The sequence below is a fragment of the Vipera ursinii genome, assembly GCF_947247035.1.
Source record: "Vipera ursinii genome assembly, contig: scaffold_243, whole genome shotgun sequence".
Classification (NCBI taxonomy): Eukaryota; Metazoa; Chordata; class Lepidosauria; order Squamata; family Viperidae; genus Vipera; species Vipera ursinii.
The window spans coordinates 10,486-35,558 of NW_028148161.1; the positions used below are offsets into that span (position 1 = coordinate 10,486).

Sequence of the window (25,073 nt, forward strand, 5' to 3'; positions counted from 1 at the left end):
AGCTCTGGCGCAGAAAGAGGGCGGCAATCCAAGGGGGGAGAGAGATGCTCGGGGCCGGCCGGCCGCCGCCTCCGTTGCAGATGGAAGCGAAACTGGTCCAAGCTCAGCCGCAGCACCGGCACAAAGGCCTGCCTGGGGCACAGCCGCGTGGCAGCAGCGCCCTCTCGTGGCGGAAAGGAGACTTGGCCGGGGTGCGAGAGAGAGAAAGAGAGAGAGAGAGAGAGAGAGAGAGAGAGAGAGAGAGAGAGAGAGAGAGAGAGAGAGAGAGAGAGAGAGAGAGAGAGAGAGACCAAGCAAAGCGCCCCCACCCCCCAAGCTCTCCTCCCTGCCCTCAAATCAGTCCACATCGAGGCTTAGTTGGAATAGAGCCGGAAGGGACCTCGGAGGTCTTCTAGTCCAACCCCCTGGTCCGGCAGGAGACCCTACTGAAATGTCTGCAATGGTATAGCTTCTCCTGCCCGAGCAGGGGGCTGGACTAGAAGACCTCCAAGGTCCCTTCCAGCCCTGTTCTATTCTGTTCTGTTCTATTCCATTCCATTCCTATTTCTATTTCTGTTTCTAATTCTATTCGATTCGATTCGATTCGATTCCATTTTCTATTCCATTCCATTCCATTCCATTCTAATTTCTATTTCTATTCTATTCTATTCCATTCCATTTTCCATTCCATTTTCCATTCCAATTCTATTCTATTCTATTCTATTCTATTCTATTCTATTCTATTCTATTCTATCCTGTAATTCTATTTTATCCTGTAATTCTATTCTATTCTATTCTATATTCTGTTCTGTTCTGTTCTGTTCTTCCATTCCTTATTCTATTCTATTCTATTCTATTCTATTCTATTCTATTCTATTCTAATTTCTATTTCTACTCTACTCTACTCTACTCTACTCTACTCTACTCTACTCTACTCTACTCTACTCCATTCCATTCTATTCTAATTTCTATTCTATTCTATTCTATTCTATTCTATTCTATTCTATTCTATTCTATTCTATTCTATTCTATTCCGTTCTGTTCCGTTCCGTTCCGTTCCGTTCCATTCCTTTAAAGGTAAAGGTTCCCCCGCACATTTGTGCTAGTCGTTTCCGACTCTAGGGGCCGGTGCTCATCTCCGTTTCAAAGCTGAAGAGCCAGCGCTTGTCCAAGGACGTCTCCGTGGTCATGTGGCCGGCATGACTAGACGCCAAAGGCGCACGGAACGCTGTTACCTTCCCACCGGAGTGGTCCCTATTTTTCTACTTGCATTTTTATGTGCTTTCGTACTGCTAGGTTGGCAGAAGCTGGGACAAGTAACAGGCGCTCACTCTGTTACGCGGCACTTGGGATTCGACCCACCAAACTGCCGACCTGATCGACAAGCTCAGCGTCCTAACCCACTGAGCCACCGCGTCCCTTTTACTACATTACATTATCCCTATACAATTTCAGACAAATGGCTGTCCAGTCTCTTCTTAAAAGCCTCCAGTGATGGAGCACCCACAACTTCTGGAGGCAAGCTGTTCCACTGGTTAATTGTCCTCACTGTCAGGAAGTTTCTCCTTAGTTCTAGGTTGCTTCTTTCCGTGATTAGTTTCCATCCGTTGTTTCTTGGCTTGGAGAAATGGTTGAACCCCCACCCCCCGCCCCCCACTTCTTCTTTGTGGCAGCGCCTCAATGCTGCCATCATGTCTCCCCTATTTCTTCTTTTCTTTAGACTAGCCAAACCCAAGTCCCGCAGCCCTTCTTTGTATGTTTTAGTCTCCAGGCCTTTAATCATCTTAGTTGCTCTTCTCTGAACTTTTTCCAAACTCTCCACGTATTTTTTGTGATATGGTGACCAAAATTGGCTGCAATATTCCAGATGTGTTCTTATTAGGGTTTTATAAAGCGGTACTAATACTTCGCGTGGTCTTGATTCTTATGCCTCTGTTTATACAACCCGGGATTGTATTAGCTTTTTTGGCAGCTGCTGCACACGGCTGGCTCACGTTTAAGCGATCGTCCACTAGGACTCCAATTAAGGAATTCTCCTCTCTTTGTGTTCGTTTCCCTTCACTGCTTCTTGTCCTGCCCTCTGGTGCGTTGGAGAACAGCTTGACTCCCTCTTCTCTGGGGCTGTTCTGTACCAGCCTGCTACCGGCCCTGCAGAAAAGGCAGGGACAACCCCTTTTACAAGAAGGCAAGATGCTGGAATTACGCCTGCCAAATTTATTGCAACAAAAACAAATGGAACAAGACAAACCAAGAAACAGGAGCTTTAAGAAACACGAACTATCCAAGCGGTTGCCTTCAGCAAACCAGCCCTCCCCACACATTCCCCTTATATAGAGTTCAGGGCGTGGCTTCTCTCTGCTTCCTTCCGAGGAGCCCCATTGCCTTCCTCTGTTTACTCCTGACTGACTGCCTCCTGCGTCGGGCGTCCTTGAACAGGGCCAGCTGTGGGTCATCTTCATCCACGCTGTCAGGCTCACACAGCTGGGTCTCCGTGGTGACCAAGTGGGAGGGGCCTGGCTGAGGGCTCTCATCAGCAAGATCTTCAACCCTCTCAGCAAGGTCTTCAACACCCCCCTCCTCCTCTGAGTCGTCCGACCCAACTGCCGAACCCACAGGCTGACCCTGAATCGCAACAGGGGCAGCCCCTCCAACGTTGGAAGATGCTTGATGCTGACTAACCAGGTCAGGGGTGTAGCATGGGAACACATAGCCAGCCTGGAAAAGACGTTGCTGTTGAACTGGCCAGATTCGTCATTCCAGGTTAGTGGAGGGAGTCCTGGATTTATGGCCAGAACTGAGCCCAGCATGTCTGTCATTAAGTGAGACATTTGTTAAATGACTTTTGCCCCATTTTATGACCTTTCTTGCCGCAGGGGTTAAGAGACTTACTCCAGCTGCTAAGCACGGTAGCACGATTACAAAGAGCAAATCGTCATAGACGTAGGTAGTCCTCGACTTGCCACAATTCGTTTAGCGACCATTCAAAGTTGCAAGGGCATCGGAAAAAAGTGTCACGGCTGTTTTTCCACACTTATGGACCCCCAATAGGGGGGTCACGCTGTTCTCCAAAGCACCTGAGGGGCGGGACAAGAACCAATGGATGGAGATTTATCAGGGAGACCTCCAACCAAGAATTAAGGGCAACGAGGACAGTTAACCAGCGGAACTACCTTCCTCCAGAATTTATGGCTACTCCACTGGAGGTTTTCAAGAAGAGACTGGACGGTGATTTTTTTTTTTAATTCCATTTATATCCCGCCCTTCTCCGAAGACTCAGGGCGGCTTACAAGCTTAGCAGTAGCCTTGATTCTATGTATATGCCTGCTTATTCGGGCTTTCACACACAAACACACCAGCGGCATTATTACAAAGTCAGCTTATTGCCCCCAACAATCTGGGTCCTCATTTTACCTACCTCAGAAGGATGGAAGGCTGAGTCAACCTTGAGCCTGGTAGGACTCGAACCTGCACTAATTGCAGGCAGCTGGTGTTACTTAAGGAGGCATTAGCCCACTGCTCCACCAAGGCTCTTTTGTGGATTTGTCTGAAATGCTGTGGGGTCTCCGGCTCGAACAGGGGGTGGGACTAGAAGACCTCCCAGGTCCCTTAGAATAACTCTATTATCCTATGCTATTCTATTATTCTGTGCTTTATGTTCTACGATCCAGTGCTCTGATATCTGATCTCTAGAACTAAGGAGAAACTTCCTGATAGTGAGAACAATTAACCAGTGGAACAACCTGCCTCCAGAAGCTGCGGTTGCGGGATTCCCCAAAGGGGCTGCCCCAAAGAAGAGGGGAGCCAAGCTATTCTCCAAAGCGCCTGAAGGCAGGACGAGAAGCGACGGATGGAAACTCGTCAAGGAGAGAAGCAACCTGGAACTAAGGAGAAACTTCCTGACAGTGAGGACAATTAACCAGTGGAACTGCTTGCCACCAGAAGTTGTGGATGCTTCATCACTCAAGAAAGAGACTGGACAGCTCCTTGTCTGAAATGGTATATAGGGTTTCCTGCCTGAGCAAGGGGTTGGACTAGATGACCTCCAAGGTCCGTTCCAACATCATCATCATCATCATCATCATCTATGGAGATTCTCAGTCACCCAGGTCGCGGTTGTTCCAAAGGTACTTTTTCATGTGGCAACTGGACTTTCTTGTTTTTCTTTGAAGAGGTTTCGCTTCTCATCCCAGAAGCTTCTTCAGCTCTGACTGGATGGTGGGGAGTGGGAGGATTTATACTCCTTGCAGACAGCCGGTCATTTGCAATCTTTTTTAGAGAGTCGTTGAGGCCACTTGGAGGCTTGTCTGTCTCCTCAGGGTTACCTGAGTGGGGCAAATGGGTGTGGAGCCTTCTTGGAACTGTTGAGGCTCCACACCCATTTGCCCTACTCAGATGACCCTGGGGACACAGGTAAACCTCCAAGTGGCCTCAACGACTCTCTACAACAGACATGTCAAACACAAGGCCCGGGGGCCGGATCCGGCCCACGAAGTGGTTTCACGCGGCCCGCGAAGCCATCCTGGAAACAGGGAGGGAACGGCCCCCACTGCCTTGGCCCTGGCCCAGAGACCCTCCTTCTGCCAGAGACCCCCAGATCTGTCCCACTCCTGCCCAGGCCCCCATAGGCACCCTTGATGTGAACGATGTAGAGCTGGCCACGCCCACCCAGTAGGCCATAGGCGTTCTAGCCACGCCCACCCAGTAGGCCACGCCCACCCTGGCCACACCCACCCGGCCCCCTGAGGGCAACCGCAATGCTGATGCGGCCCTCCGTGAAATTGAGTTTGACACCCCTGCTCTAAAAGGATGCAAACGACCGGCTCTCTGCAAGGAGTATAAATCCTTCCATTTTCCCCCCATCCAGTCAGAGCTGAAGAAGCTTCTTTGGATGAGAAGCGAAACCTCTTCAAAGGAAAACAAAAAAAGTCCAGTTGCCTCCTGAAAAAAGCTCCTTTGGGATCGTGCTCTGGCCAAGGTTTCGATGCTGGGGAAAAACGGAAGGAACGAGAAGATGATGAGGTCCACCAGCCGGAAGAGAGATGGACTCAGTGAGAGGAGCAATGGAGAAAGAGCTGAAGGACCAGGATGAGGATTTCCCTCTGACTGCTAAGAGTCCAGACTGACTTGGACGGGACCTCGTCAAATCATCCTGGGCGCGATCTCAAAACCTTCTTTTTTGAACAAGCAGGCCTGGTCTGATGGGACGGGGTTGGGTTTTTTATAAATTAGTTTTAACTTTTAATATGTATTAATTATTACGGGCACAGTTGTTTAATTACTTTTTATTTTTTGTACCCTGTTTTTTATTATGTATTGCCCTGTTCACCGCCCTGAGTCCTTCGGGAGAAGGGCGGTATACAAATTAAATTATTAAATTAAATTAAATCTCCAGCTATTGTTTTTTTTTTTAATCTCAATCCCTCAATGGCTGGGATTTCCCCCCCCCCTTTCATTAAAGAGGTGTAAATGGTCCACGGTTATTAGAGAGAACTGGACTTCCTGCTCCCCTTTACAACCTACTCTGCAGGGCTGGAAGGCTGCGAGAAAAAGGGGCTCCGGGTTTTAATCCTGACCTTAGGCACGGGGCTGAAAATAGGAGAGAGCAACGGCGGTTCTCGTACTCACGTCGCCCTTCTTGAACCTGGCTTTAAGGCTCTTCATGGGGCTCTCTGCAAGAGACAGATCAAGAGGGTTGGAAGGGTTTGTGGTCCCCACCTACGACACGGGTACAGAGAATCAGAATCCGACTAGAGCTGGAAGGGACCTGGGAGGTCATCTAGTCCAACCCCCCGCTCAGGCAGGAAACCCTATACCGTTTCAGACAAATGGCTGTCCAGTCTCTTCTTAAAAACCTCCAGTGTTGGAGCATTCACCACTTCTGGAGGCAAGGAGTTCCACTGGTTAATTGTGCTAACTGTTAGGAAGTTTCTCCTTAGTTCCGGATTGCTTCTCTCCTTGGTTACTTTCCATCCGTTGCTTCTTGTCCTGCCCTCAGGCGCTTTGGAGAATAGCTTGACTGCCTCTTCTTTGGGGCAGCCCCTCAAATACTGGAATCCCGCTATCCTTGACTTACGACCACAATGGAGCCCAACATTTCTGTTGCTAAGCGAGAGAACTGCCGAGTGAATTTTGCCCCGCTTTACGACCTTTCTTGCCACCGCTGTTAAGCGAATCACGGCAGGCGTTCAACTAGCGACACGGTGGCTAAGCGAATCTGGACTTCGCTGGTCAGGAGGTCGCAAAAGGGGAGTCACGTGACACCCACCCACCCACCCCCGGGACACTGCGACCCGTCATAAATGTGAATCAGTTGCCAAGCATGTGAATTTCGATCATGTGACCAGAGAGATGCCGCAACGGTTGTAAGAGTGAAAAACACGGACGTGAGGCACTTGCGTCTTCAAAGAGTCGCTAAACGAATGGTCGTTAAGTCGAGGGCTACCTGTATTGCCTCAACCAATAATCATGCATTCAATTTAACATAATAATAATAAAGCTGGAAGGGACCTTGGAGATCATCTAGTCCAACCCCCTGCTCAGGCAGGAGACCTTATACCCCTTTCAGACAAATGGCTGTCCAGTCTCTTCTTAAAAACTTCCAGTGTTCAAAGTTACAACAGCACTGAAAAAACTGACTTATGACCGGTTTTTCACACTTACGACCGTTGCAGCATCCCCAGGGTCACGTGATCAAATTTCGGGCACTTGGCAGCAGACTCCTATTTATGACCATTGTTCACACTTACAACCGTTGCAGCACCCCCCCCCCACGGTCACGTGGTCAAAAATTCAGACGCTCGGCAGCCAACTCCTATTTATGACAGTTTTTCACACTTACGACCGTTGCAGCATCCCCAAGTCACGTGATCAAAAATTCAGCCACTTGCCAACTGACTCCTATTTATGACGCCTGCAGTGACCCCCCCCGGGGGGGGTCACGTGATCCCGTTTTGCGACCTTCTGACAAGCAAAGTCAAGGGTGGGGGGAAGCCAACTTCGCTTAACAGCCGTGGTACTGACTTAACCACAGAATTGATTCACTTAACAACTGCGGCAAACGAGGTTGTAAAGTGGGACAAAGCTCACTTAACAACCGTCCGGCTTAGCAATGGAAATTTTGGCCTCAATTGTGGTCGTACGTTGGGGGTCAACTGTAAGACCTTGGTCCTCAAGGCGTCAAGCGATGGGCATATCTAGAAAAGGACAAAGGTAGGTATTTTTTTACAAGTTACAGCCCTGCGGTGTCTAGTTAATACAGATAGTCCTCGAATTACGGACGTAATTGAGCCTAGCAATTACTGTCGTAAGTTATGATGGTTCCAAAGCAAATCACCATGTAGCCAGACCCCATTTTTATCAGCTTTTTTTTTTTTGGCTGTGGTCATTAAAACAAACAAGGTGGTTGTAAAGTCATTAAGCGAAGCCATTATTTGCTACGGCTGTTTTGCCAGTAAGCAGAACTGAGCTAACAAGAAAAACGTGGTAAATTATATCGCTAGGATGTGCTGAAAAGGGCTACAGTATAAATTCCAGCCGGTTGCTAAGCGCTCAAAAGATCAGAACTTCAAAATAAATAATCAGTGGGACAAATAATAAATAATCAGTGGAACTCCTTGCCTCCAGAAGCTGTGAGTGCTCCAACTTTTAGGGAGAGACTGGACAGCCACTTTGTCTTGAAGTGGCGTAGGTTTTCCTGCCTGAGCGGCGGGGGGTTGGACTAGATGACCTCCAAGGCCCCTTCCGACTCTGTTACTCTATATTATTCTAAATAGCTTTTTAGGGGGTCTGTGGTAACTTCAAAGGCTGCTAATCCACTGGTCATAAGTGTGGGGAGGGGCTGCAGTCGGACCACTGAAGCCCTTTGCCGGCAAACGATGCCAAGAGGGACGGTAGTGGGCTTAGCCGGGAGCTGGAAACCAAACCCCCCCCCAAAATTGTGCCACCCACAACAGGGCCTTGATTCACACCTGGCGCTTTCCGTTTCTCTGTTCTGAGTTTTCAAAACTCTCGGCTGCTTTGGGGGATTTCCCCCCCCAACCAACCAACCCACCACCTGGGATCCGCAAGCAGGGAATTGGATCTCGTGCTTTGGTCTCAGAAGATCGTCAGCCTCTGCTATCCCCTTGTGGTTTAATTAAGATCCGATTTTCCGTCACGTCAGAAGGTGGAGACGGTGGCTACCATCCCCTGCAGGTGCGTCTCGGAGGAATCCGATTGTTGATCCAACAAAAAAAGCTATAAAACGTTTTGCCCAGATTTTCTCCTTGGGTTCCTGAAGCCCTTGGAAAAATCGTTGCCCTGCAAAGCTTGGGTTTTTAGGAAAGAAGAGGGCTGCTAACAAAAATATGCAAATGAGGAAAGACTTACCTGGGGTGGTCTCTCGGGGGTTATGAGCTGGTCTGTGTGTTTGTTTGTTTTTTGTCGCTCGGTTCGGCTGGGGTCCCACGCAGGCCCTCGGATCCGTGTTTCGCTGCAGGGGGGCAAACACCCACACAATAGCAAAGGTCTCTTCCTACGGTAGGTACACCTGGCTGCCAAGCGGTTTCAGAATATTCCTGGCTCCTAGGTGTGTATACAGCTGGAGATCCGTACAGCTATACCTGGATCCTAGGTATAGGATTGGAGATCCGTACACGGATGGTGGGGCAGGAGACAGAAGAGCTCTGAGTCTTCCCTGATAATTAATTCATTACCTGTCACAGGTAACTGAACTCCTCTCCCAGGTGGTGCAGTCGATACCTTTGCAGTTGCCTTGGTGTTCCACGGAGCGCAGAAATGACCCAGAGATAATACAGTGCTTTGGGCCCTGGTAGGGTTTGAAGTGCAGGTTGACTCTGAATTGCAAAAGAATATACTGTAAGACGATACAGGTAGTCTTGCAAAGTTGGGGGGGTTGACTTCCTACAGGCTGAAAGATGGTTGAAAGTTCAGGATGAGCTGCACATTGCTTTGGGCCCCGGTAAGGTTTGAATTGCAGGTGGACTCCAAATTTCAAAAAGGATATACTGTACAGCAATAGAGATAGACCTTGACTTACAACAGGGGTCTTCAAACTTAGCCCTTTGATGACTTGCGGACTTCAACTCCCAGAATTCCTCAGCCAGGCCTGGCTGAGGAATTCTGGGAGTTGAAGTCCGCAAGTCATCAAAGGGCCAAGTTTGAAGACACCCCACCCCCTGGACTTAGGACCATTTAAGAACACTCAAAGTTGCAAAGTGCTGGAAAACTGACTCGCCCATTCCACCATAACACTCTCCTGTGGTTACGTGATCCAAATTCAGGTGTGCTTGGCAACCGGCATGTATTTACAATGGTTGCGGCATCCCAGGGTCACGTGACTGCCATTTGTGAGCTTCCCAGCCAACGTCCGACCGTGAAAATCAACAGGGGATGCTGGATTCACTTAATGACTGCTTCGATTCACTTAACTTTAACTGGGGTTTTATTTATGCAGGGACGAATATAATGGTTTTTAATTCTGTTTTTAACTTTTGTATCTTTGTCTTTTAATCACCCTGTAAACCGCCCTGAGTCCTTCAGGAAAGGGCGGTATATAAATGTAATAAATAAATAAATAAATAAATAAATAAATAAACTCTAGCAATTTGGCTTAACAGCTGTGGCAAAAAAAAAGTCACCTGTAGCAAGATGGATAGTGACAGATTTTATTTTCCTGGGCTCCAAGATCACTGCAGATGGGGACTGCAGCCAAGAAATTAAAAGACGCTTGCTCCTGGGGAGGAAAGGCATGGCAAATCTAGACAGCACACTAAAAAACAGAGACATCACCCTGTCAACAAAAGTGCGCATAGTCAAGGCTATGGTCTTTCCAGTTGCAATGTATGGCAGTGAAAGTTGTACCATAAGAAAGGCTGAGCGCCAAAGAATTGAAGCCTTTGAACTCTGGTGCTGGAGAAGACTCCTGCGAGTCCCTTGGACTGCAAGGCGATCAAACCGGTCAGTCCTAGAGGAGATCAACCCTGATTGCTCTTTAGAAGGCCAGATCCTGAAGCTGAAACTCAAATACTTTGGCCACCTAATGAGGAGGAAGGACTCACTGGAGAAGAGCCTCATGCTGGGAAAGGTTGAGGGCAATAGAAGAAGGGGACGACAGAGAAGGAGGTGGCTGGATGGAGTCACTGAAGCAGGAGGCGTGAGCCTAGATGGACTCCAGAAGATGGTGGAGGACAGGAAGGCCTGGAGGAACGTAGTCCATGGGGTCGCGATGGGTCAGACACGACTTCGCAGCTAACAACAAAGCGCGATGGAGAGCTAATAAATTTTACAAACAAATAAGTAACAAATAAATAAACGAAGAAGGTTGTAAATTTGAGTGGGACCCACTTAACGAACACCAGAATAAGCAACAGAAATTATTGTCGTAAAGTCGAGGACTACCTGTTCCAATTACTGTCGTAAAGTCGAGGACTACCTGTGCTTTGTGCCTTGTTCCCAGTTCCTGTTGTTCAGAGATAACACGCTCCCAGGTGTGTGTTTTTTTCCAGAAGGCAACTGGACTTAATCTTGGTTTTTTTCTTTGAAGACATTTTGCTTCTCCTCCAAGACGCTTCTTCAGCTCTGACCAGATGGTGGGACAGATGGAAATGGGGCTCCATGTGGATTAGCCCTCAAATTCGCTTGTATTCTGACAACCTCGCCTTCTTTCCTTTTTCTGATCCTGACTTACACCCTTTCCTTAAAGAGGCCTTGCTTCTTTTCGCCCCTGGAGCACGCTGCTGCCGCCGCCACCAACTCCTCCAAAAGCCTCTCTCTCTTCCTCTGGGCCTGCTGACAGCCTCATCCAGTTCCTTTACTCCATAAGCTCCAGGTCCTCTCCTCCTCTGCCTCCTCTGGAAACAGCCCTGATTTGCAGTAGAATCCATCACTGGGCCAGCAGTCAGATCTTGCTGCTGGTAGAACAAATTCAAACAGCGGCAACGACTTTTAACGGTCTCACCAACAGTTCCAAAACAACTAGAAACTCACCAGGCCAGCAAAGATTGTCGGTCGTACAGTGGCGTAGCGTGGGGGGTGCAGGGGGGGCCGGCCGCACCGGGCGCAACATCTGGGGGGGCGCCCATTAAGCTCGCCGGAGGGGGACGATTCTGCTTCACCGAGGGTCGGAGGAGCGAGCAAGTGGGCAGAGCATAGAAAGCAACCGCATTTGCTGCGCCCAGCCAGAGCGGGATCCCGTCCTCTCGCGGCTGCGGATCGCCTCCTTTCTCGGGTGGGGGTGGGGAGGCTTGGCGGCGTCTCGCCTCCCTCTCTTTCTCCCGCCGCGGCTCTCCTCCGCTTGGCTCTCAACCTGCAAGCCCGCCCCCCCCCTGCCCCAGCTCCCACCCTCATCTCCTTTCCCGGAGGTAAAGGTAAAGATGAGATCCCCCCATCTCTCTTAGATTCAGAAGACCCGGTTGCTGAAGTCGTGAACTCGCCGGGTCGCGCCCGTCTTCACGGGGCCTGAATGAAGGCGTCGGTGTTAAATCTAAATAACCAATCCATCACCCTCCATTTAAGCAAGAGGAACGGATAGGCGGTTCTCAAAATCACTCGGCGGCTGCCCCTGATCTTGAACTTCCTCTTAACCAAGACAAACGGGAGCTCCCAGGTTGAGAATTCGGAGGAGCGTCCCCTCGGCCGTGGAAGTTCACTTTTGAGACAGCTGCTATCTTTGGGCAATTGGTTTCACTGGGTTTCTATTGTGGGGTAAGGAGGGGGAGGGGGGCAATGTACCTTGTCCGGAAGGTATTGAGGAGAGGAGGAAGGTGACTGGAGAGGGACGGAAGTCCAGGTAGCGCCAAGTTCCTGAAATCTCTGCCAGAAAAGGAAGGAAGAGAACGGCGCTTGTCCTAGTCCTAGTTGGGAAGAGGAATCTGCCTGAAATTGACTAGTCAACGGGACTTCAGAGTTTTCCCTTTGGGGGGTAGGTCCGAGAAATTGACAAGACCCACTCTCGAATCCGTGTTGAATTTAATAAGGTCACTTTATAGTCCAATCCCCTCCGTGCTGAGAAGTAGCCGAAGCAAGTTCCGTGAGATTCATTCCCAGGTAAGCAGAGACTTCCCAGTACGTTCGACTACAGCATCTCTCATCCTTGATTGACCCTGGACGAATTGGTGATGACTGGGACTTGAAATCCAGGACATCGAGCGAGCCCGGGTTGGGAGGGGAAAGGGGGAGGAAGGGGGTAGCCTGGACTGTGGGTCTGCAGGAGGCAACAATCTGGAATATGGACAATTTGGAATAACCTTGGGAAGCTGAGGCATTGTAAGTTGGAAGTCATTGTTTGTTGCCTAACATGTTGGGTCACCCCACACCACATGCTAAGCCATAAACCGTGGTTGGTATCCAGGGTTTAGGACAAGATGGAGAAAACTAGCCAATTGTGGGATCATAAATCTTGATGAAGCCCATCATCGCTCCATGTGATCTATGCACTCAATCTACAAACGTAGTCCAAGCCTATTCACATCTGTTGTAAGGTCATTCTCTCGTGGGGTTTATCTTGACATCCACTAAGAGTGGAACAAACATGCCCTATTAACCATTTTCAACGCCATGTCCTCTCTTTGTCTCATCCTAAATCACAGCTGAGGCACCTTAAAGTTGCCTTGTTTCAGTTTTAAACTAGCATTTTCCCTCTTCTCCAGAGACCCTTTTTTGCCTTGAACCTAACTCAGGGGTAGGCAAACTTGGCTCTTTTATGACTCATGGACTTCAACTCCCAGAATTCCTGAGCTAGTGGAAGAGACTCGAGTGCTAAAATCCACGGGTTAGGGGGCGCAAATTACTTGCCTTGCCCCGGGTGCTGACAACCCACGCTACGCCACTGCGGTCGTATGTCGCATACTACCCTAGTTCCACCATGTTGCTCAAACACATTAAAATCTTCCTGATCATGTGGCCTATAGCCCCACTATCCCTCCCAAAACTATTCGCCTTCAAGAGCCAATGCAGCCGCAGCCATTCCAGGCGCTGCCATCTTAGAACTTAGAAGGGTTGTGTGTGCCTTGTTCTCCCAGTTCTTGTTGTTCAGAGATAACACGCTCCCTGTGGGGAAGCAAAGGTTTTTGTTTTTTTCAGGAGGCAACTGGACTTAATCTTGTTTTTTTCTTTGAAGACATTTTGCTTCTCCTCCAAGACGCTTCTTCAGCTCTGACCAGATGGTGGGGGAATGGAAAGATTTGCATTCCTTACAGACAGGTGGTTATCCACAAGTCTTAAAGTGGTCAAGGTCGGAGGCCGTTGGACTAGGGCAGGGGTAGGCAACCTCGGCTCTTTGATGACTCGTGGACTTCAACTCCCAGAATTCCTGAGCCAGCCAAGCTGGCTCAGGAATTCTGGGAGTTGAAGTCCACGAGTCATCAAAGAGCCAAGGTTGCCTACCCCTGGACTAGGGAAATGAAGCCAACTGGAATGAATGAAAGTTAAGAGAGAATTTTTTTAAAAAAAACAACGCCATGAAAACGTGTTTCCCTTCAAAGGGTTATTCTTGTGTCTTTCAACCAGCTGGGTTCACCCAGCAGACTTAATTGACTGAATTTTTCTCAGCTCTCCCAATAGGCTGACACTTATACTGACCAGGGAGTTGGATTCAGACGACTCCCTAAGCACAAAAGGGAACCTAACCAGGATGAGAAAGGTTAGCCTGCATCAAGGGTAGGCAACCTCGGCTCTTTTAGGACTCGTGGACTTCAACTCCCAGCATTCCTGAGTCAGCTATGCTGAATTCTGGGAGTTGGAAGTCCACGAGTCCTAAAAGAGCCAAGGTTGCCTACCCCTGGCCTGCATGATTGTCTGAATCCATCTGTTACTGGAGTCTTCAAAGGTCAACATGATGTTAAACTGGTACTTTTTATCAATATTGCGATTTTAATATTTTTGGGGTTGTTTGAACTCTCCTTCCAAAGAAAGCAAATTCCCCCCCCCCTCCTCCCGGAAGGCCCCTCGCCTTCTCTCTTTCCCGCGTTTCCGCCCTAGCTGCCCGAAACAAAGATGGCGACGCCGCCAGTTTATCTTATACGCGACGACGCCCAGAAACTCTCTCTCTCTCTCTCTCTTCTCTCTCTCTCTTTCCCCCGCCCCTCTTTACCACTATCAAACATGGCGCCCTCGACTCGTCACCTTTCAATGAAAGCAACACTCCCGCCCAAAACAAAGATGGCGAACCCCTCGCCGCAACTAATGGTAGCGCGATGCGCCTGCGCAGCAAGTCGCCTTCCGGTCTTTTTTTTCCCAGACCGGAAATTATCCGCTGAGGTGGGGTGGGGGGGGGAAAGGCCCCTAATGATTCCCAACGAAACGATGAAGACGTAGCGGGAAGGCAGCGGCGGGATGTCGGTCAATTACGCGGCGGGGTTGTCGCCCTACCCGGACAAGGGGAAGTGCGGCCTCCCGGAGGTGGGTGAGAGAGAAGGGGAAGAAGACGGGAGGCCTCGTTGCCATGGGAACGGGCCATCCCTGCCCCGCCCCCCTTGGCCCCCCGAGGGACCCTCAGCAATGGGGGTTGGCGAGGCCTCCCCGGGGAAACTGAGGCACCGGGGGGGGAGAGCAGGCGCCAGAAGCTGGGGGACCCCTGGGGGGAAACTGAGGCAGGGAAGGAGAAGGGGGAAACTGAGGCACCGGGGGGGGGAGGGGGGAGCAGGAGCCTGAAACTGGGGGGGGCCTGGGGGGAAACTGAGTCAGGGAAGGAGAAGGGGGAAACTGAGGCACCGGGGGGGGGAGAGGGGAGCAGGCGCCAGAAGCTGGGGGAGCCCTGGGGGGAAACTGAGGCAGGGAAAGAGAAAGGGGAAACTGAGGCAGGGAAGGAGAAGGGGGAAACTGAGGCACCGGGGGGGGAGGGGGGAGCTGGAGCCTGAAACTGGGGGGGGGGGGCTGGAGGCAAACCGAGTCAGGGAAGGAGAAGGGGGAAACTGAGGCACTGGGGGGAGGGGGAGCAGGCGCCAGAAGCTGGGGGACCCCTGGGGGGAAACTGAGGCAGGGAAAGAGAAGGGGGAAACTGAGGCACCCGGGGGGGCAGGAGCTCGAGGCTTGGGAGGGCCTGGAGGGAAACTGAGGCAACGAAGGAGAAGGGGGAAACTGAGTCACCAGGGGCTGCCCCGGCAAGGGGAGGCCTTGTGGAAGCTGGAGCCAGACGTGTTGAAGGAGCGTGTGATTCACTTAACAACTGCAGCGATTCGGGGTAACAACCGTGGAGAGCAGATGGGCAAAGTTCACCTGATCCTAGCCGCTTGCAGTGCTTCGCTTAATAACCCCTTAACACCTGCCTTGCTTAGCAGTGGGAATTTTGGACTCGGTTGCGGTCGTAAGTCGAGGACTAATAGTCATAAATTAATATAGCAGAAAGCAATTAGGGCAGCCTTTATTTGGCGGGACGGGGTGATGGTACCTAGCGGTGGGTTCTCTCTCAGCAGGGCATTTACACTCCTGGCTGTCGGTACCCGCCGTTGGGGGTTCACGCCTTGGGGTTCACCCCCTTGCTGCACCCTCTGCAACGCAACCAATCGACGCTGACTCTAGGATGGCTTCAATTTTTTTTGGTTCAGATTTTTGATTCGCCGGAGGAGTTGGAGAGGAAGATCCACCAGTTGGCTGACTTGATCCAGAATTCTTTCAGGGTGGTGTTTCACACCGGGGCGGGAATCAGCACAGCCGCTGGGATCCCGGATTTCAGGTAGGCTGGAGTGAGGAAATAGGACAGCTGAGGCCAGAGGTCTGGAGGAGATCAAGCTTCGGCTGACTCTGAATTTGTCACTTGGGAGTTTGGGGTTCCATGGGTCGGGAACGGCAGACTTTGAAAATAACCTGGTTCCTTTTAGGAAGCCGTGCATTGAAATGAGGATAAGGATTTTGGTTTGGAAGATGTTGGTTTCCGGTCTGAGCAGGGGGTTGGACTAGAAGACCTCCAAGGCCTCTTCCAACTCTGTTATTCTATTCTATATTCTATATCCTATTTTCTATTTATTCTATATTGTATTTTATGTTCTATTCTATTCTCTATATTCTATTTTCTATTCTCTATTCTGTTTTCTGTTCTATATTCTATTCTATATTCTGTTCTATTCTACATTCTATATTGTATTCTATTTTCCATATTGTATTCTATTTTCTATTCTCCATATTGTATTCTATTTTCTATTCTCTATTCTCTATTCTCTATTGTATTTTATATTCTATTCTCTTTTCTCTATTCTATTCTCTGTTCTGTTCTCTTCTTTTCTATTCTCTAAATCACGGGTCGGCAACCCACGGCTCCGGAGCCGCATGCGGCTCTTTGAGCCGTCTCCTGCGGCTCCCAGCCGCCCGGTGCGCGCGCACCTCTTCGAACGGGCAGTGGTGCGCGCGCACCTCTCCAAATGGAGAGTGGCACTGCCCATTTGGAGAGGTGCGCGCGCACCTCCGCCCGAACAGGCAGTGGAACCGCTCGTTGGGAAAGCTGTTGCGGCCCGGTGGCAGCCTGCAAACGGGCCGCGGCAGCTTTCCCAACAAGCGGCGCTGCTGCCCGTTCCCGCGGAGGTGCGCGTGCACCTCCGCACCTCTCGGAATGGGCAGTGGCACCTCTCGGAACGGGCAGTGGCGCTGCTTGTTGGGAAAGCTGCCGCAGCCCGTTTGCAGAGCTACCATCGCCGTCGCGCAACCGGTTCCATCATACATTTAAAAAATGGCAACCGCGCGCGTCCGTGCATGCGCAAGAAAAAACATTTTGCGCATGCGCAAAATGTTTTTTGCCCGTGCATGGACGCACGCACGCGGCTCCCACTTTTTTGTGTGTGTGTGTGATGGAACTGGTTCCCAGTGGCTCTTTTCCTTTTTCAGGTTGCCGACCCCTGCTCTAAATATTAGCAATGCTTAATGTACAGGTTATGAATTATGAAGCCTTAATGCTCAATCTCATTTTGGGAAATAACAGGGGAAAGCCTGCAGGCTTATGGTTGAATATTCATGTAATATAGGTAGTCCTCATTTAGTGGCCATTTAGTGACAATGCCACTGGAAAAAGTGAAATAGGACCGTTTTTCACACAACATCCCTGTGGTCACGTGATGAAAACTTAGAAGCTTGGCAACTGGTTCGTATTTATGACCCCTGCAGTGTCCCAGGATCATGTGATCAGAATGGGACAACGTGGCACGGCCAACGTGGTGTGGGACAACCGGCTGTGGGACAGTTCAACAATTCAGTTTTAAGTATTTAAAATAATTTTAAAAATGTTTTGATTTTTGTCATTCACCTTTCATTTTGTCCCTCCTTTGGGCATCCTCTCTTTAATGAGTCTGTTCCACCATTCCTTCGATATTAGCGTGACTCGTATCTTATGGCAAGCTGGCCGCGTTGAGTTGACCATGGCGAGTTGGCCTGGATCCCATATGTGACCCCCCCCCTTTTGTGACCTTCAGATAAGCAAATCTTTTGGGGGAAGCCAGATTTGCTTAACTGCCTTGTTACTAACTTCACAACTGCAGCGATCCCCTTAATAACGGTGTCAGGAAAAGGTCATGAAAGAGGGCAAAACTTACTTAACAACTGTCTCGCTTAGCAACGGAAAGGTTGGGCTCAATTGTGGTCCAAAGAGGAGGACTACCTGTATAGTTGTCAACATCCAGCTCGAGAATCCAAATAAAACTCCAGGTTCATTCCGTCTCCAAAAATTTCACTGTTTATTGAATACACTGCTTGGTTATGTCGAAGCAAAACTAACTCTGAGGTTCCAACACCAATTCATAGACTTCAGCAATAACTTTCCCAGCCAACCGCCAACCCCAGCCAACCCCAACGTCTTACATCAGGGGTGTCCAAACTTTTTTCAAAGAGGGCCAGATTGGATGAAGTGAACATGCTGGAGGGCCGAACATTTTTCCGAACATTCTTTGAACAATTGCAATTAAATGCAAATGAATTATTTTATGCCAAGTTAATTGCAAATGGCATACTTTTCATTTTATAACATTAAGATCAACTGGCAGCTGAGTTTTCACTATGTCGGCAACCCGCGGCTCCGGAGCCACATGCGGCTCTTTGAGCCGTCTCCTGCGGCTCCCAACCGCCCGGTGCGCGCGCACCTCTTTGAACGGGCAGTGGTGCGTGCACACCTCTCCAAATGGAGAGTGGCACCACCCGTTCCGAGAGGTGCGCGCGCACCTTTCCGAAGGGCGGAGGTGCACGCGCACCTCTCCAAGCCGCCGCCGTCCGGAGACCTGCCGACGTTTGGGGAGGTTTGGGGAGGTGCGCGCCGGGGAAAAGGCCGCGAGACGAGGGGGGAGGAAGGATGGGGTGGGGGAGAAGGAGGCTTCCCGGGCTGGGGGGGGGAAAGCAGAAGCGAGGGATCAGGACTCCTCCCGCTTGGCTGCTGCCGCCGCCGCCGCTCCTACGGCCGCCGCCGCCTGCTCTCTTGGCTGGTTGCTTTCCGCTTCTCTCCCCCCGCCTGCCCTCCTTCCTGCCTTCCTCCCCTCCGCCTCGCCTTCCCCGCTCCTGCGTTTTCCCTCTCCCCGCCTCGGATTCGGGGTGATTCCCCGGGAGAGGGCGATGGGATTCCGGTGAGCTTTAAAGCCTTCTCGGTGGTCTCCGGCACGGCTCAGGAAGCGTTTCTGCGCCGCCCGGTCGGAGCCTTTGCCTCCTTCCCTCCCCCAAGCAAGGCATCCTTTTTCAAGTTGCAAAACCAAGCGGGGTGAAGCGGGCTGTCGGGAAAGACATTCAGGAGGGTCCCCCTGGAGAGGAGCGGGAGAAGGAGGAGGAGGGAAAGGAGGAGGAGGAGGTGATCGACTCGCCCAACCCAGTCCGTGCCGGCCAGCCCCGTAACGTCCGAGCTCGCACCGCGGGCGGAGAGGCAGGAAGCCGAGAGGAAGAAGACTGCCAGGAAGCTGCCTCTGCAGCCGCCGCCTCCTCCTCCACAGCCGCCGCCTCTGTCGCCGCCGCTGCTAGGAAGGCTGCCGGTGCTGCGGCCGCCGCCGCCACTGCCTCCTCCGCCACTGGGGCCTGACCCGGGGTGTTGCTGCTGGATCGCGCTCGTCCCCGCCGCAAGTCTTCTTCCTCTCGGCTTCCTGCCTCTCCGCCCACGGTGCGAGTTCGGACGTTACGGGGCTGGCCGGCCCGGACTGGGTTGGGCGAGTCGATCACCTCCTCCTCCTCCTTTCCCTCCTCCTCCTCCTCCTTCTCCCGCTCCTCTCCAGGGGGACCCTCCTGAATGTCTTTCCCGACAGCCCGCTTCACCCCGCTTGGTTTTGCAACTTGAAAAAGGACGCCTTGCTTGGGGGAGGGAAGGAGGCAAAGGCTCCGGCCGGGCGGCGCAGAGACGCTTCCTGAGCCGTGCCGGAGACCGCCGAGAAGGCTTGAAAGCTCACCGGAATCCCATCGCCCTCTCCCGGGGAATCACCCTGAATCCGAGGCGGGGAGAGGGAAAACGCGGGAGCGGGGAAGGCGAGGCGGAGGGGAGGAAGGCAGGAAGGAGGGCAGGCGGGGGGGAGAGAAGCGGAAAGCAACCAGCCAAGAGAGCAGGCGGCGGCCGTAGGAGTGGTGGCGGCGGCGGCAGCAACCAAGCGGGAGGAGTCCTGATCCCTCGCTTCTGCTTTCCCCCCCCTAGCCCGGGAAGCCTCCTTCTCCCCCACCCCATCCCTCCCCCCAGCCCGGACCCCCTTCTCTCCCGGCCTTTTCCCCAGCGCGCACCTCCCCAAACCTCCCCAAACGTCGGCAAGTTTGGGGAGGTGCGCACGCACCTCTCGGAATGGGTAGCAGAGAGTCAACACGGCAGGAGGAGGAGCAGCAGCAGCAGCAGCAAGCAGCCGCAGTTGTTAGCTTTACCTCCGGGAAAGGAGGAGACGGAGGACGGCGAGAGCGCGAACTTAATGCACTTGTAGTAGGGCAGTGAGTCCCGCCAGGCCCGCCCCGCGCCTGCGCCGCTCGTCTTCCAAGTTTGGGCAGTGACGTCAGGATGCGGCCCTCTCACCGCCCTCCTGCGGCAGACAGTCTTCTGCTTGCCACCCTCAATCAGAAGGGAGGGCCGCATTTGCACAGGGCAGGGAGGGCTGTTAGAGGGCCGGATTAAACCGCCCCGCGGGCCGCAAATGGCCCGCGGGCCGGACTTTGGACATGCCTGTCTTACATAATCCATATAAACAAGTTTACTTTATTATGGGAACCGTCTGCTTCAAATCCACACCTGTTCTGGTGTCCTTGAAAAGGTTTCAGGCTCTCGTGGTCTTTAGTGAAGTCGTAGAAGTTTTTTTTCTCCATCTAACCCACTTGAAAGTTACACCTCCTCCCCCCCCCTTATTCTAAAGGCAAGTTGAAACCCAGAGGCACGTAGCTGCCAAAGTGTCATCCTTGAGAACATTGGCATAAGACATCTATCCTGGTTAAGTTTGATTGCTACAATTAATCCAGGAAGTCGGTAGAATTAAATAACTGGTTGAAGGGGGTAGTCTCTCCTTGAAATGATTTCCATGACATTTTCCCCTCAAGGCAAACAATCGGTGAATATATTCCATCTCGGCACAATAGTTTTTCCTCTTTTCTCTTCCACCCCCATAGGGGGTCCTGAGCTGCCGGAAACATTTTGCATCCAGCCGTTCCTACCAGGTTCAAAACAGTTCCTCGTTTTATGTATTCGCTGTTGATTTACTTAATTCAGTTTATATCTTCCCCATTTCCCTGCCACGGGACTCTTGAGCCGCTTGCAACACAATAAAAACGATGCTGCAAAAGAGCAAACGTCACGTTAGAATGAAAAGACAATTCACTCAAATAGAAGTGGGGGAGTCTACGATGGGGTGGAGGTGGGGGTCTTCTATTTAATCCAGTAACCCCCGCCAGAATATCAAGGCCCTGGCTGGGCCCCAGGCCAAGCAGCAGAGGCAGGTTTTAAGGCCCTTTCGGGAGGCTAAGAAGTTGGGGGCAGGTCCCACTTTGAGGGCCATGATGTTCCAGAGGGCAAAGATTCAAGGTTCTGGTAATGGTTTTTAAGGCCCTACATGGCATGGGTCCGGAGTACCTCGGGGACCACCTGCGGCCGGCATCAACGTCCCTCCGCCCTGTGCGTTCCCACAGAGAGGGCCTCCTCAGGATGCCACCGGTCAGAGAATGTCGGCTGGTGGCCCCCAGGGGGAGGGCCTTCTCTGTGGGCGCCCCGGACTTATGGAATCAGCTGCCAGTCGAGCTCCGGATGGCACCTGACCTTCGCTCCTTCCGACACGGTCTGAAGACCTATTTATTTGAACAAGCCGGCCTGGCCTGATGGGGGATGTGTTGGGGTTTTTATTGCGGGTTTTTTATACTATTATTTATTGTTTTAGCTCGGGCTCCTATTTAATTCTCTCTTAACTTTTGCATTTTGCATTTTATATGTGCCCTGTTCACCGCCCTGAGTCCTTCGGGAGAAGGGCGGTATACAAATATAATAAAATAAAATAAATAAATAAATAAATAAATAAAGCCACAGCAGAAAAGGCTCTTTTCCTAGATCCTGCCAGCCAGAATTCATTGGATGGTGGGGTCCCCAGCATGCCCCTTCTGCTGGCATCAAGAGAGTTGCCCAGTCCCATGAGTCTAGAGAAAAGAAGGGGTGGGGGGGACATGGTAGCAGTATTCCAGTATTTGAGGGGCTGCCACAAAGAAGAGGGGGGGGTCACATTATTCTCCAAAGCACCCGAAGGCAGGAGAAGAAACAATGGTTGGAAACTGATCAAGGAGAGAAGCAGCCTGGAATTAAGGAGAAACTTCCTGACAGGGAGGACAATTAACCAGTGGAACAGCTTGCCACCAGAAGTTGTGGGCGCTCCATCGCTGGAGGATTTTAAGAAGAGACTGAACAGCCATTCGTTTGAAATGGTGTAGGGTCTCCTGCCTGAGCAGGGGGCTGGACTAGAAGGCCTCCAAGGCCCCTTCCGGCTCTATTCTGATTGGCTGACGTTCCTCAGGTAGCCTGGAGCCATGCCACCGACACGTCGTCCTCCACCGTCAACCACAGTTGAGCTCAAACTTTCTGTTGCTAAGCGAGACGTTTGTCGAGTGGCTTTTGCCCCATTTTACATCTTTCTTGCCACGGTCGTTCGATGAATCCCCGCCGGTCTTAAGCGAGCCCCACGGTTGTTAAGTGAATCTGGCTTGGGCGAAGGGAAGGTCGCAAAGGGGGAATGAAACCGTCATCAACACGAGCCAGTTGCCAAGCGTCTGAATTTCAATCCCGTGACCCTGGGGGGACACCGCAACGGCCGCTAAGCGTGAAGAGTCCCTTTCCCCCCCCCCCCCGCGCCGTCGTGACTTTGAACGGCGACGAACCGAACCGTCGTAAGTTGGGGACCGACCGCGCTTCTCTTTCTTCATGCAGGGGCCCGAACGGGGTGTGGACCATGGAGGAGCGGGGCCTGGTCCCCAAGTTTGACACGACCTTTGAGAACGCGAGACCGTCAAAGACTCACATGGCCTTGTTGGAGCTGCACCGAGTGGGAATCCTGCACTTTCTGGTCAGCCAGAACATAGACGGGCTCCACGTGAGGTCCGGCTTCCCCAGGTAACGCTTAGCTGCTTGAAGCCTTGCAGCCGATGAGGTGTCCGGCTACACCAGGGGTAGGCCACCTTGGCCCTTTTAGGACTGGTGGACTTCCAACTCCCAGAATTCCTGATCCAGCCACGCTGAGGGGAAAGGGAGAGGTTTCCAAGCTGAGCCATGGTGGCTCAGGAATTCTGGGACTTGAAGACCACAAGTCATAGAGATGCCAAGGTTCGCTAAGGAATTCTGGGAGTTGAAGTCCATGAGTCATAAATCATAGAAATGCCAAGCTTGGCCTAGCCCAGGGGTAGGCAATCTTGGCTCTTTTATGACTCGTGGACTTCAACTCCCAGAATTCCTGAGCCAGCCATGCTGAGGGGAAAGGGAGAGGTTTCCATGCTGAGCTATGCTGGCTCAGGAATTCTGGGAGTTGAAGTCCACCAGTCATAAAATGGGGGCATCGCTCCACACCCTTGCTCTAGATCAGGCATGTCAAACTGCCGGCCCGCGGGCTGGATGTGTCGTGCCGAAACTGCACCACTCCATTGCCGGCAATGGAGGGGAAAGTCCAGATTCGTTGCGCAACATCACGAGTTTGACATGCCTGCCTTAGATCAATCCATCACATGCGGGACCATTGAAGCGAACCTGCAGATCGTTCCCAACTAGGGAACATCGTCAGTGCTAGAAAGGGGACTGGGGGTTGGGGGGGAGGATGAAGAGGAGGACAACTGTGGGGGGTGCTTGGTGCCCTCTGAGCTGGGTGGTTTCCTTGCAGACGTTTGGTGACCCAACTAGGTAACATCATCAGTGCTAGAAGGGAGTCTGGTTTGTTTGGGGTGGGGAGGAGGACCAGGACCATGGAGTCCTTGGTGCTCTCTGAGAAGGCGAAGGAGAAAGAGTGGTGGAGAAGGGGAAAGAGTGCTGGGACAGGAGAAGGAGAAAGTGTTGGAGGAGGAGGGGAAAGAGTGGTGGGACAGGAGAAGGAGAAAGTGTTGGAGGAGGAGGAGGAGAAGGGGAAAGAGCGGTGGAACAGGAGAAGGAGAAAGTGTTGGAGGAGGAGGAGAAGGGGAAAGAGTGGTGGAACAGGAGAAGGAGAAAGTGTTAGAGGAGGAGGAGAAGGAGAAAGTGTTAGAGGAGGAGGAGAAGGGGAAAGAGTGGTGGAACAGGAGGAGGAGAAAGTGTTGGAGTAGGAGGAGGAGAAGGGGAAAGAGTGGTGGAACAGGAGGAGGAGAAAGTGTTGGAGGAGGAGAAGGGGAAAGAGCGGTGGAACAGGAGAAGGGGAAAGTGTTGGAGGAGAAGGGGAAAGAGCGGTGGGACAGGAGAAGGAGGGCAGCTGTGGGGTCCTTGGGGCTCTCTGAACTTGGTGGTTCCCTTGCAGACGTTTCGTGACCTAACTAGGGAACACCCATCAGTGCTGGAAGGGAGTCAGTGGGGTCTGCCCTCTGTTTATCTACTAGGGGCTTGCTGGCTTGTTGGTGGGTTCCTTGATTAGGCTCTTACGCCCCGAGTAGATAAACAAGAGAGCAACTTCCACAAAAAGTCTTCAAGTTACCCTGATCTCCGCTGTCTTATCAACCTTTCCTCCCGTCTCCAGGGACAAGTTGGCAGAACTGCACGGGAACATGTTCGTAGAGGAATGCGTGAAATGCGGCAAGTAGGTTCCTTCCCCACCCCCACCCCCCAGCTGCTTTTATATGCCTGAGGGGGGGGGGAAACGTGGCTTTTAATGACGGTGGTTTCTTTTAACCGGGGATGCTCAGCGTCCTTAAAGCGGAAGACTGCCCTGCAGAATTTCCGGAGCTCTGATTGGTGGCCCGGGCTGGGTCTCTCTTCACAAGACATCTTCCCCTAATTTATTTATTTATTTATTACATTTTTATACCGCCCTTCTCCCGAAGGACTCAGGGCGGTGTACAGGGCAATAAATATAAAAACGAAGTACAAAAGTTAAAAAACAATTAAATATTATGCCCAATATAAACAATAATTAAAAACCATGTTAAAACCCCAACCCTTAACCCATCAAACCAGGCCGGATTGCTCAAATAAATAAGTTTTTAGATCCCGCTGGAAGGAGCGAAGGTCGGGGGCCATCCTGAGCTCGACCGGCAAGCGGTTCCACAGGTCTGGCACGCCCACAGAGAACGCCTTCCCCCTGGGGGCCACCAATCGACATTCTTTGATTGGAGGCACCCTGAGGAGGCCCTCTCTGTGGGAGCGCACTGGACGGAGGGAAGTTGACGCCGGCCGCAGGTGTTGCCGTAGGTAATCCGGATCCATGCCATGAAGGGCTTTGTAAGTCATTACCAACACTTTGAATCTCACCCGGAGGGCAACCGGCAGCCAATGCAGCTCGCGGAGCAAAGGTGTAACATGGGAGTATCGGGAAACCCCCAGGACAACTCGCGCGGCTGCATTCTGCACCAGTTGAAGCCTCCGAGTGGTCTTCAAGGGCAGCCCCATGTAGAGAGCATTACAGTAGTCCAGACGAGAGGTCACGAGCGCATGAGTGACTGTACGCAAGGCATCCCGGTCCAGATAGACAAGAGCAGGCTCTAGATCTCCACCACCCCAGTGAAAGCATCTCGGCGGCCTATCCAGATGCTGACGCCCC

At 51.7% G+C, this 25,073-nt stretch overlaps 1 protein-coding gene across 1 annotated transcript; it reads left to right on the plus strand.

Annotated features, from left to right (window-relative positions):
* Positions 1-14,248: 14,248 nt before the first annotated feature.
* Positions 14,249-25,046, plus strand: LOC310650710 (NAD-dependent protein deacylase sirtuin-6-like). The gene is made up of 4 exons (XM_083380292.1): positions 14,249-14,376; positions 15,522-15,649; positions 22,295-22,477; positions 24,054-25,046. Exons 1-4 carry the CDS (start codon positions 14,311-14,313, stop codon positions 24,115-24,117), a joined length of 441 nt encoding a protein of 146 aa, XP_083236418.1. The 5' UTR covers positions 14,249-14,310; the 3' UTR covers positions 24,118-25,046.
* The last annotated feature ends 27 nt before the right edge of the window (positions 25,047-25,073 follow it).

Bases quoted from the DNA above. Each gene is read 5' to 3' on its own strand.
- LOC310650710 (XM_083380292.1), top strand. From the start codon at position 14,311: ATGTCGGTCAATTACGCGGCGGGGTTGTCGCCCTACCCGGACAAGGGG. The intron at 15,650-22,294 runs GTAGGCTGGAGT...TTCTTCATGCAG, and splicing joins GCTGGGATCCCGGATTTCAG to GGGCCCGAACGGGGTGTGGA. The intron at 22,478-24,053 runs GTAACGCTTAGC...TCCCGTCTCCAG, and splicing joins GTGAGGTCCGGCTTCCCCAG to GGACAAGTTGGCAGAACTGC.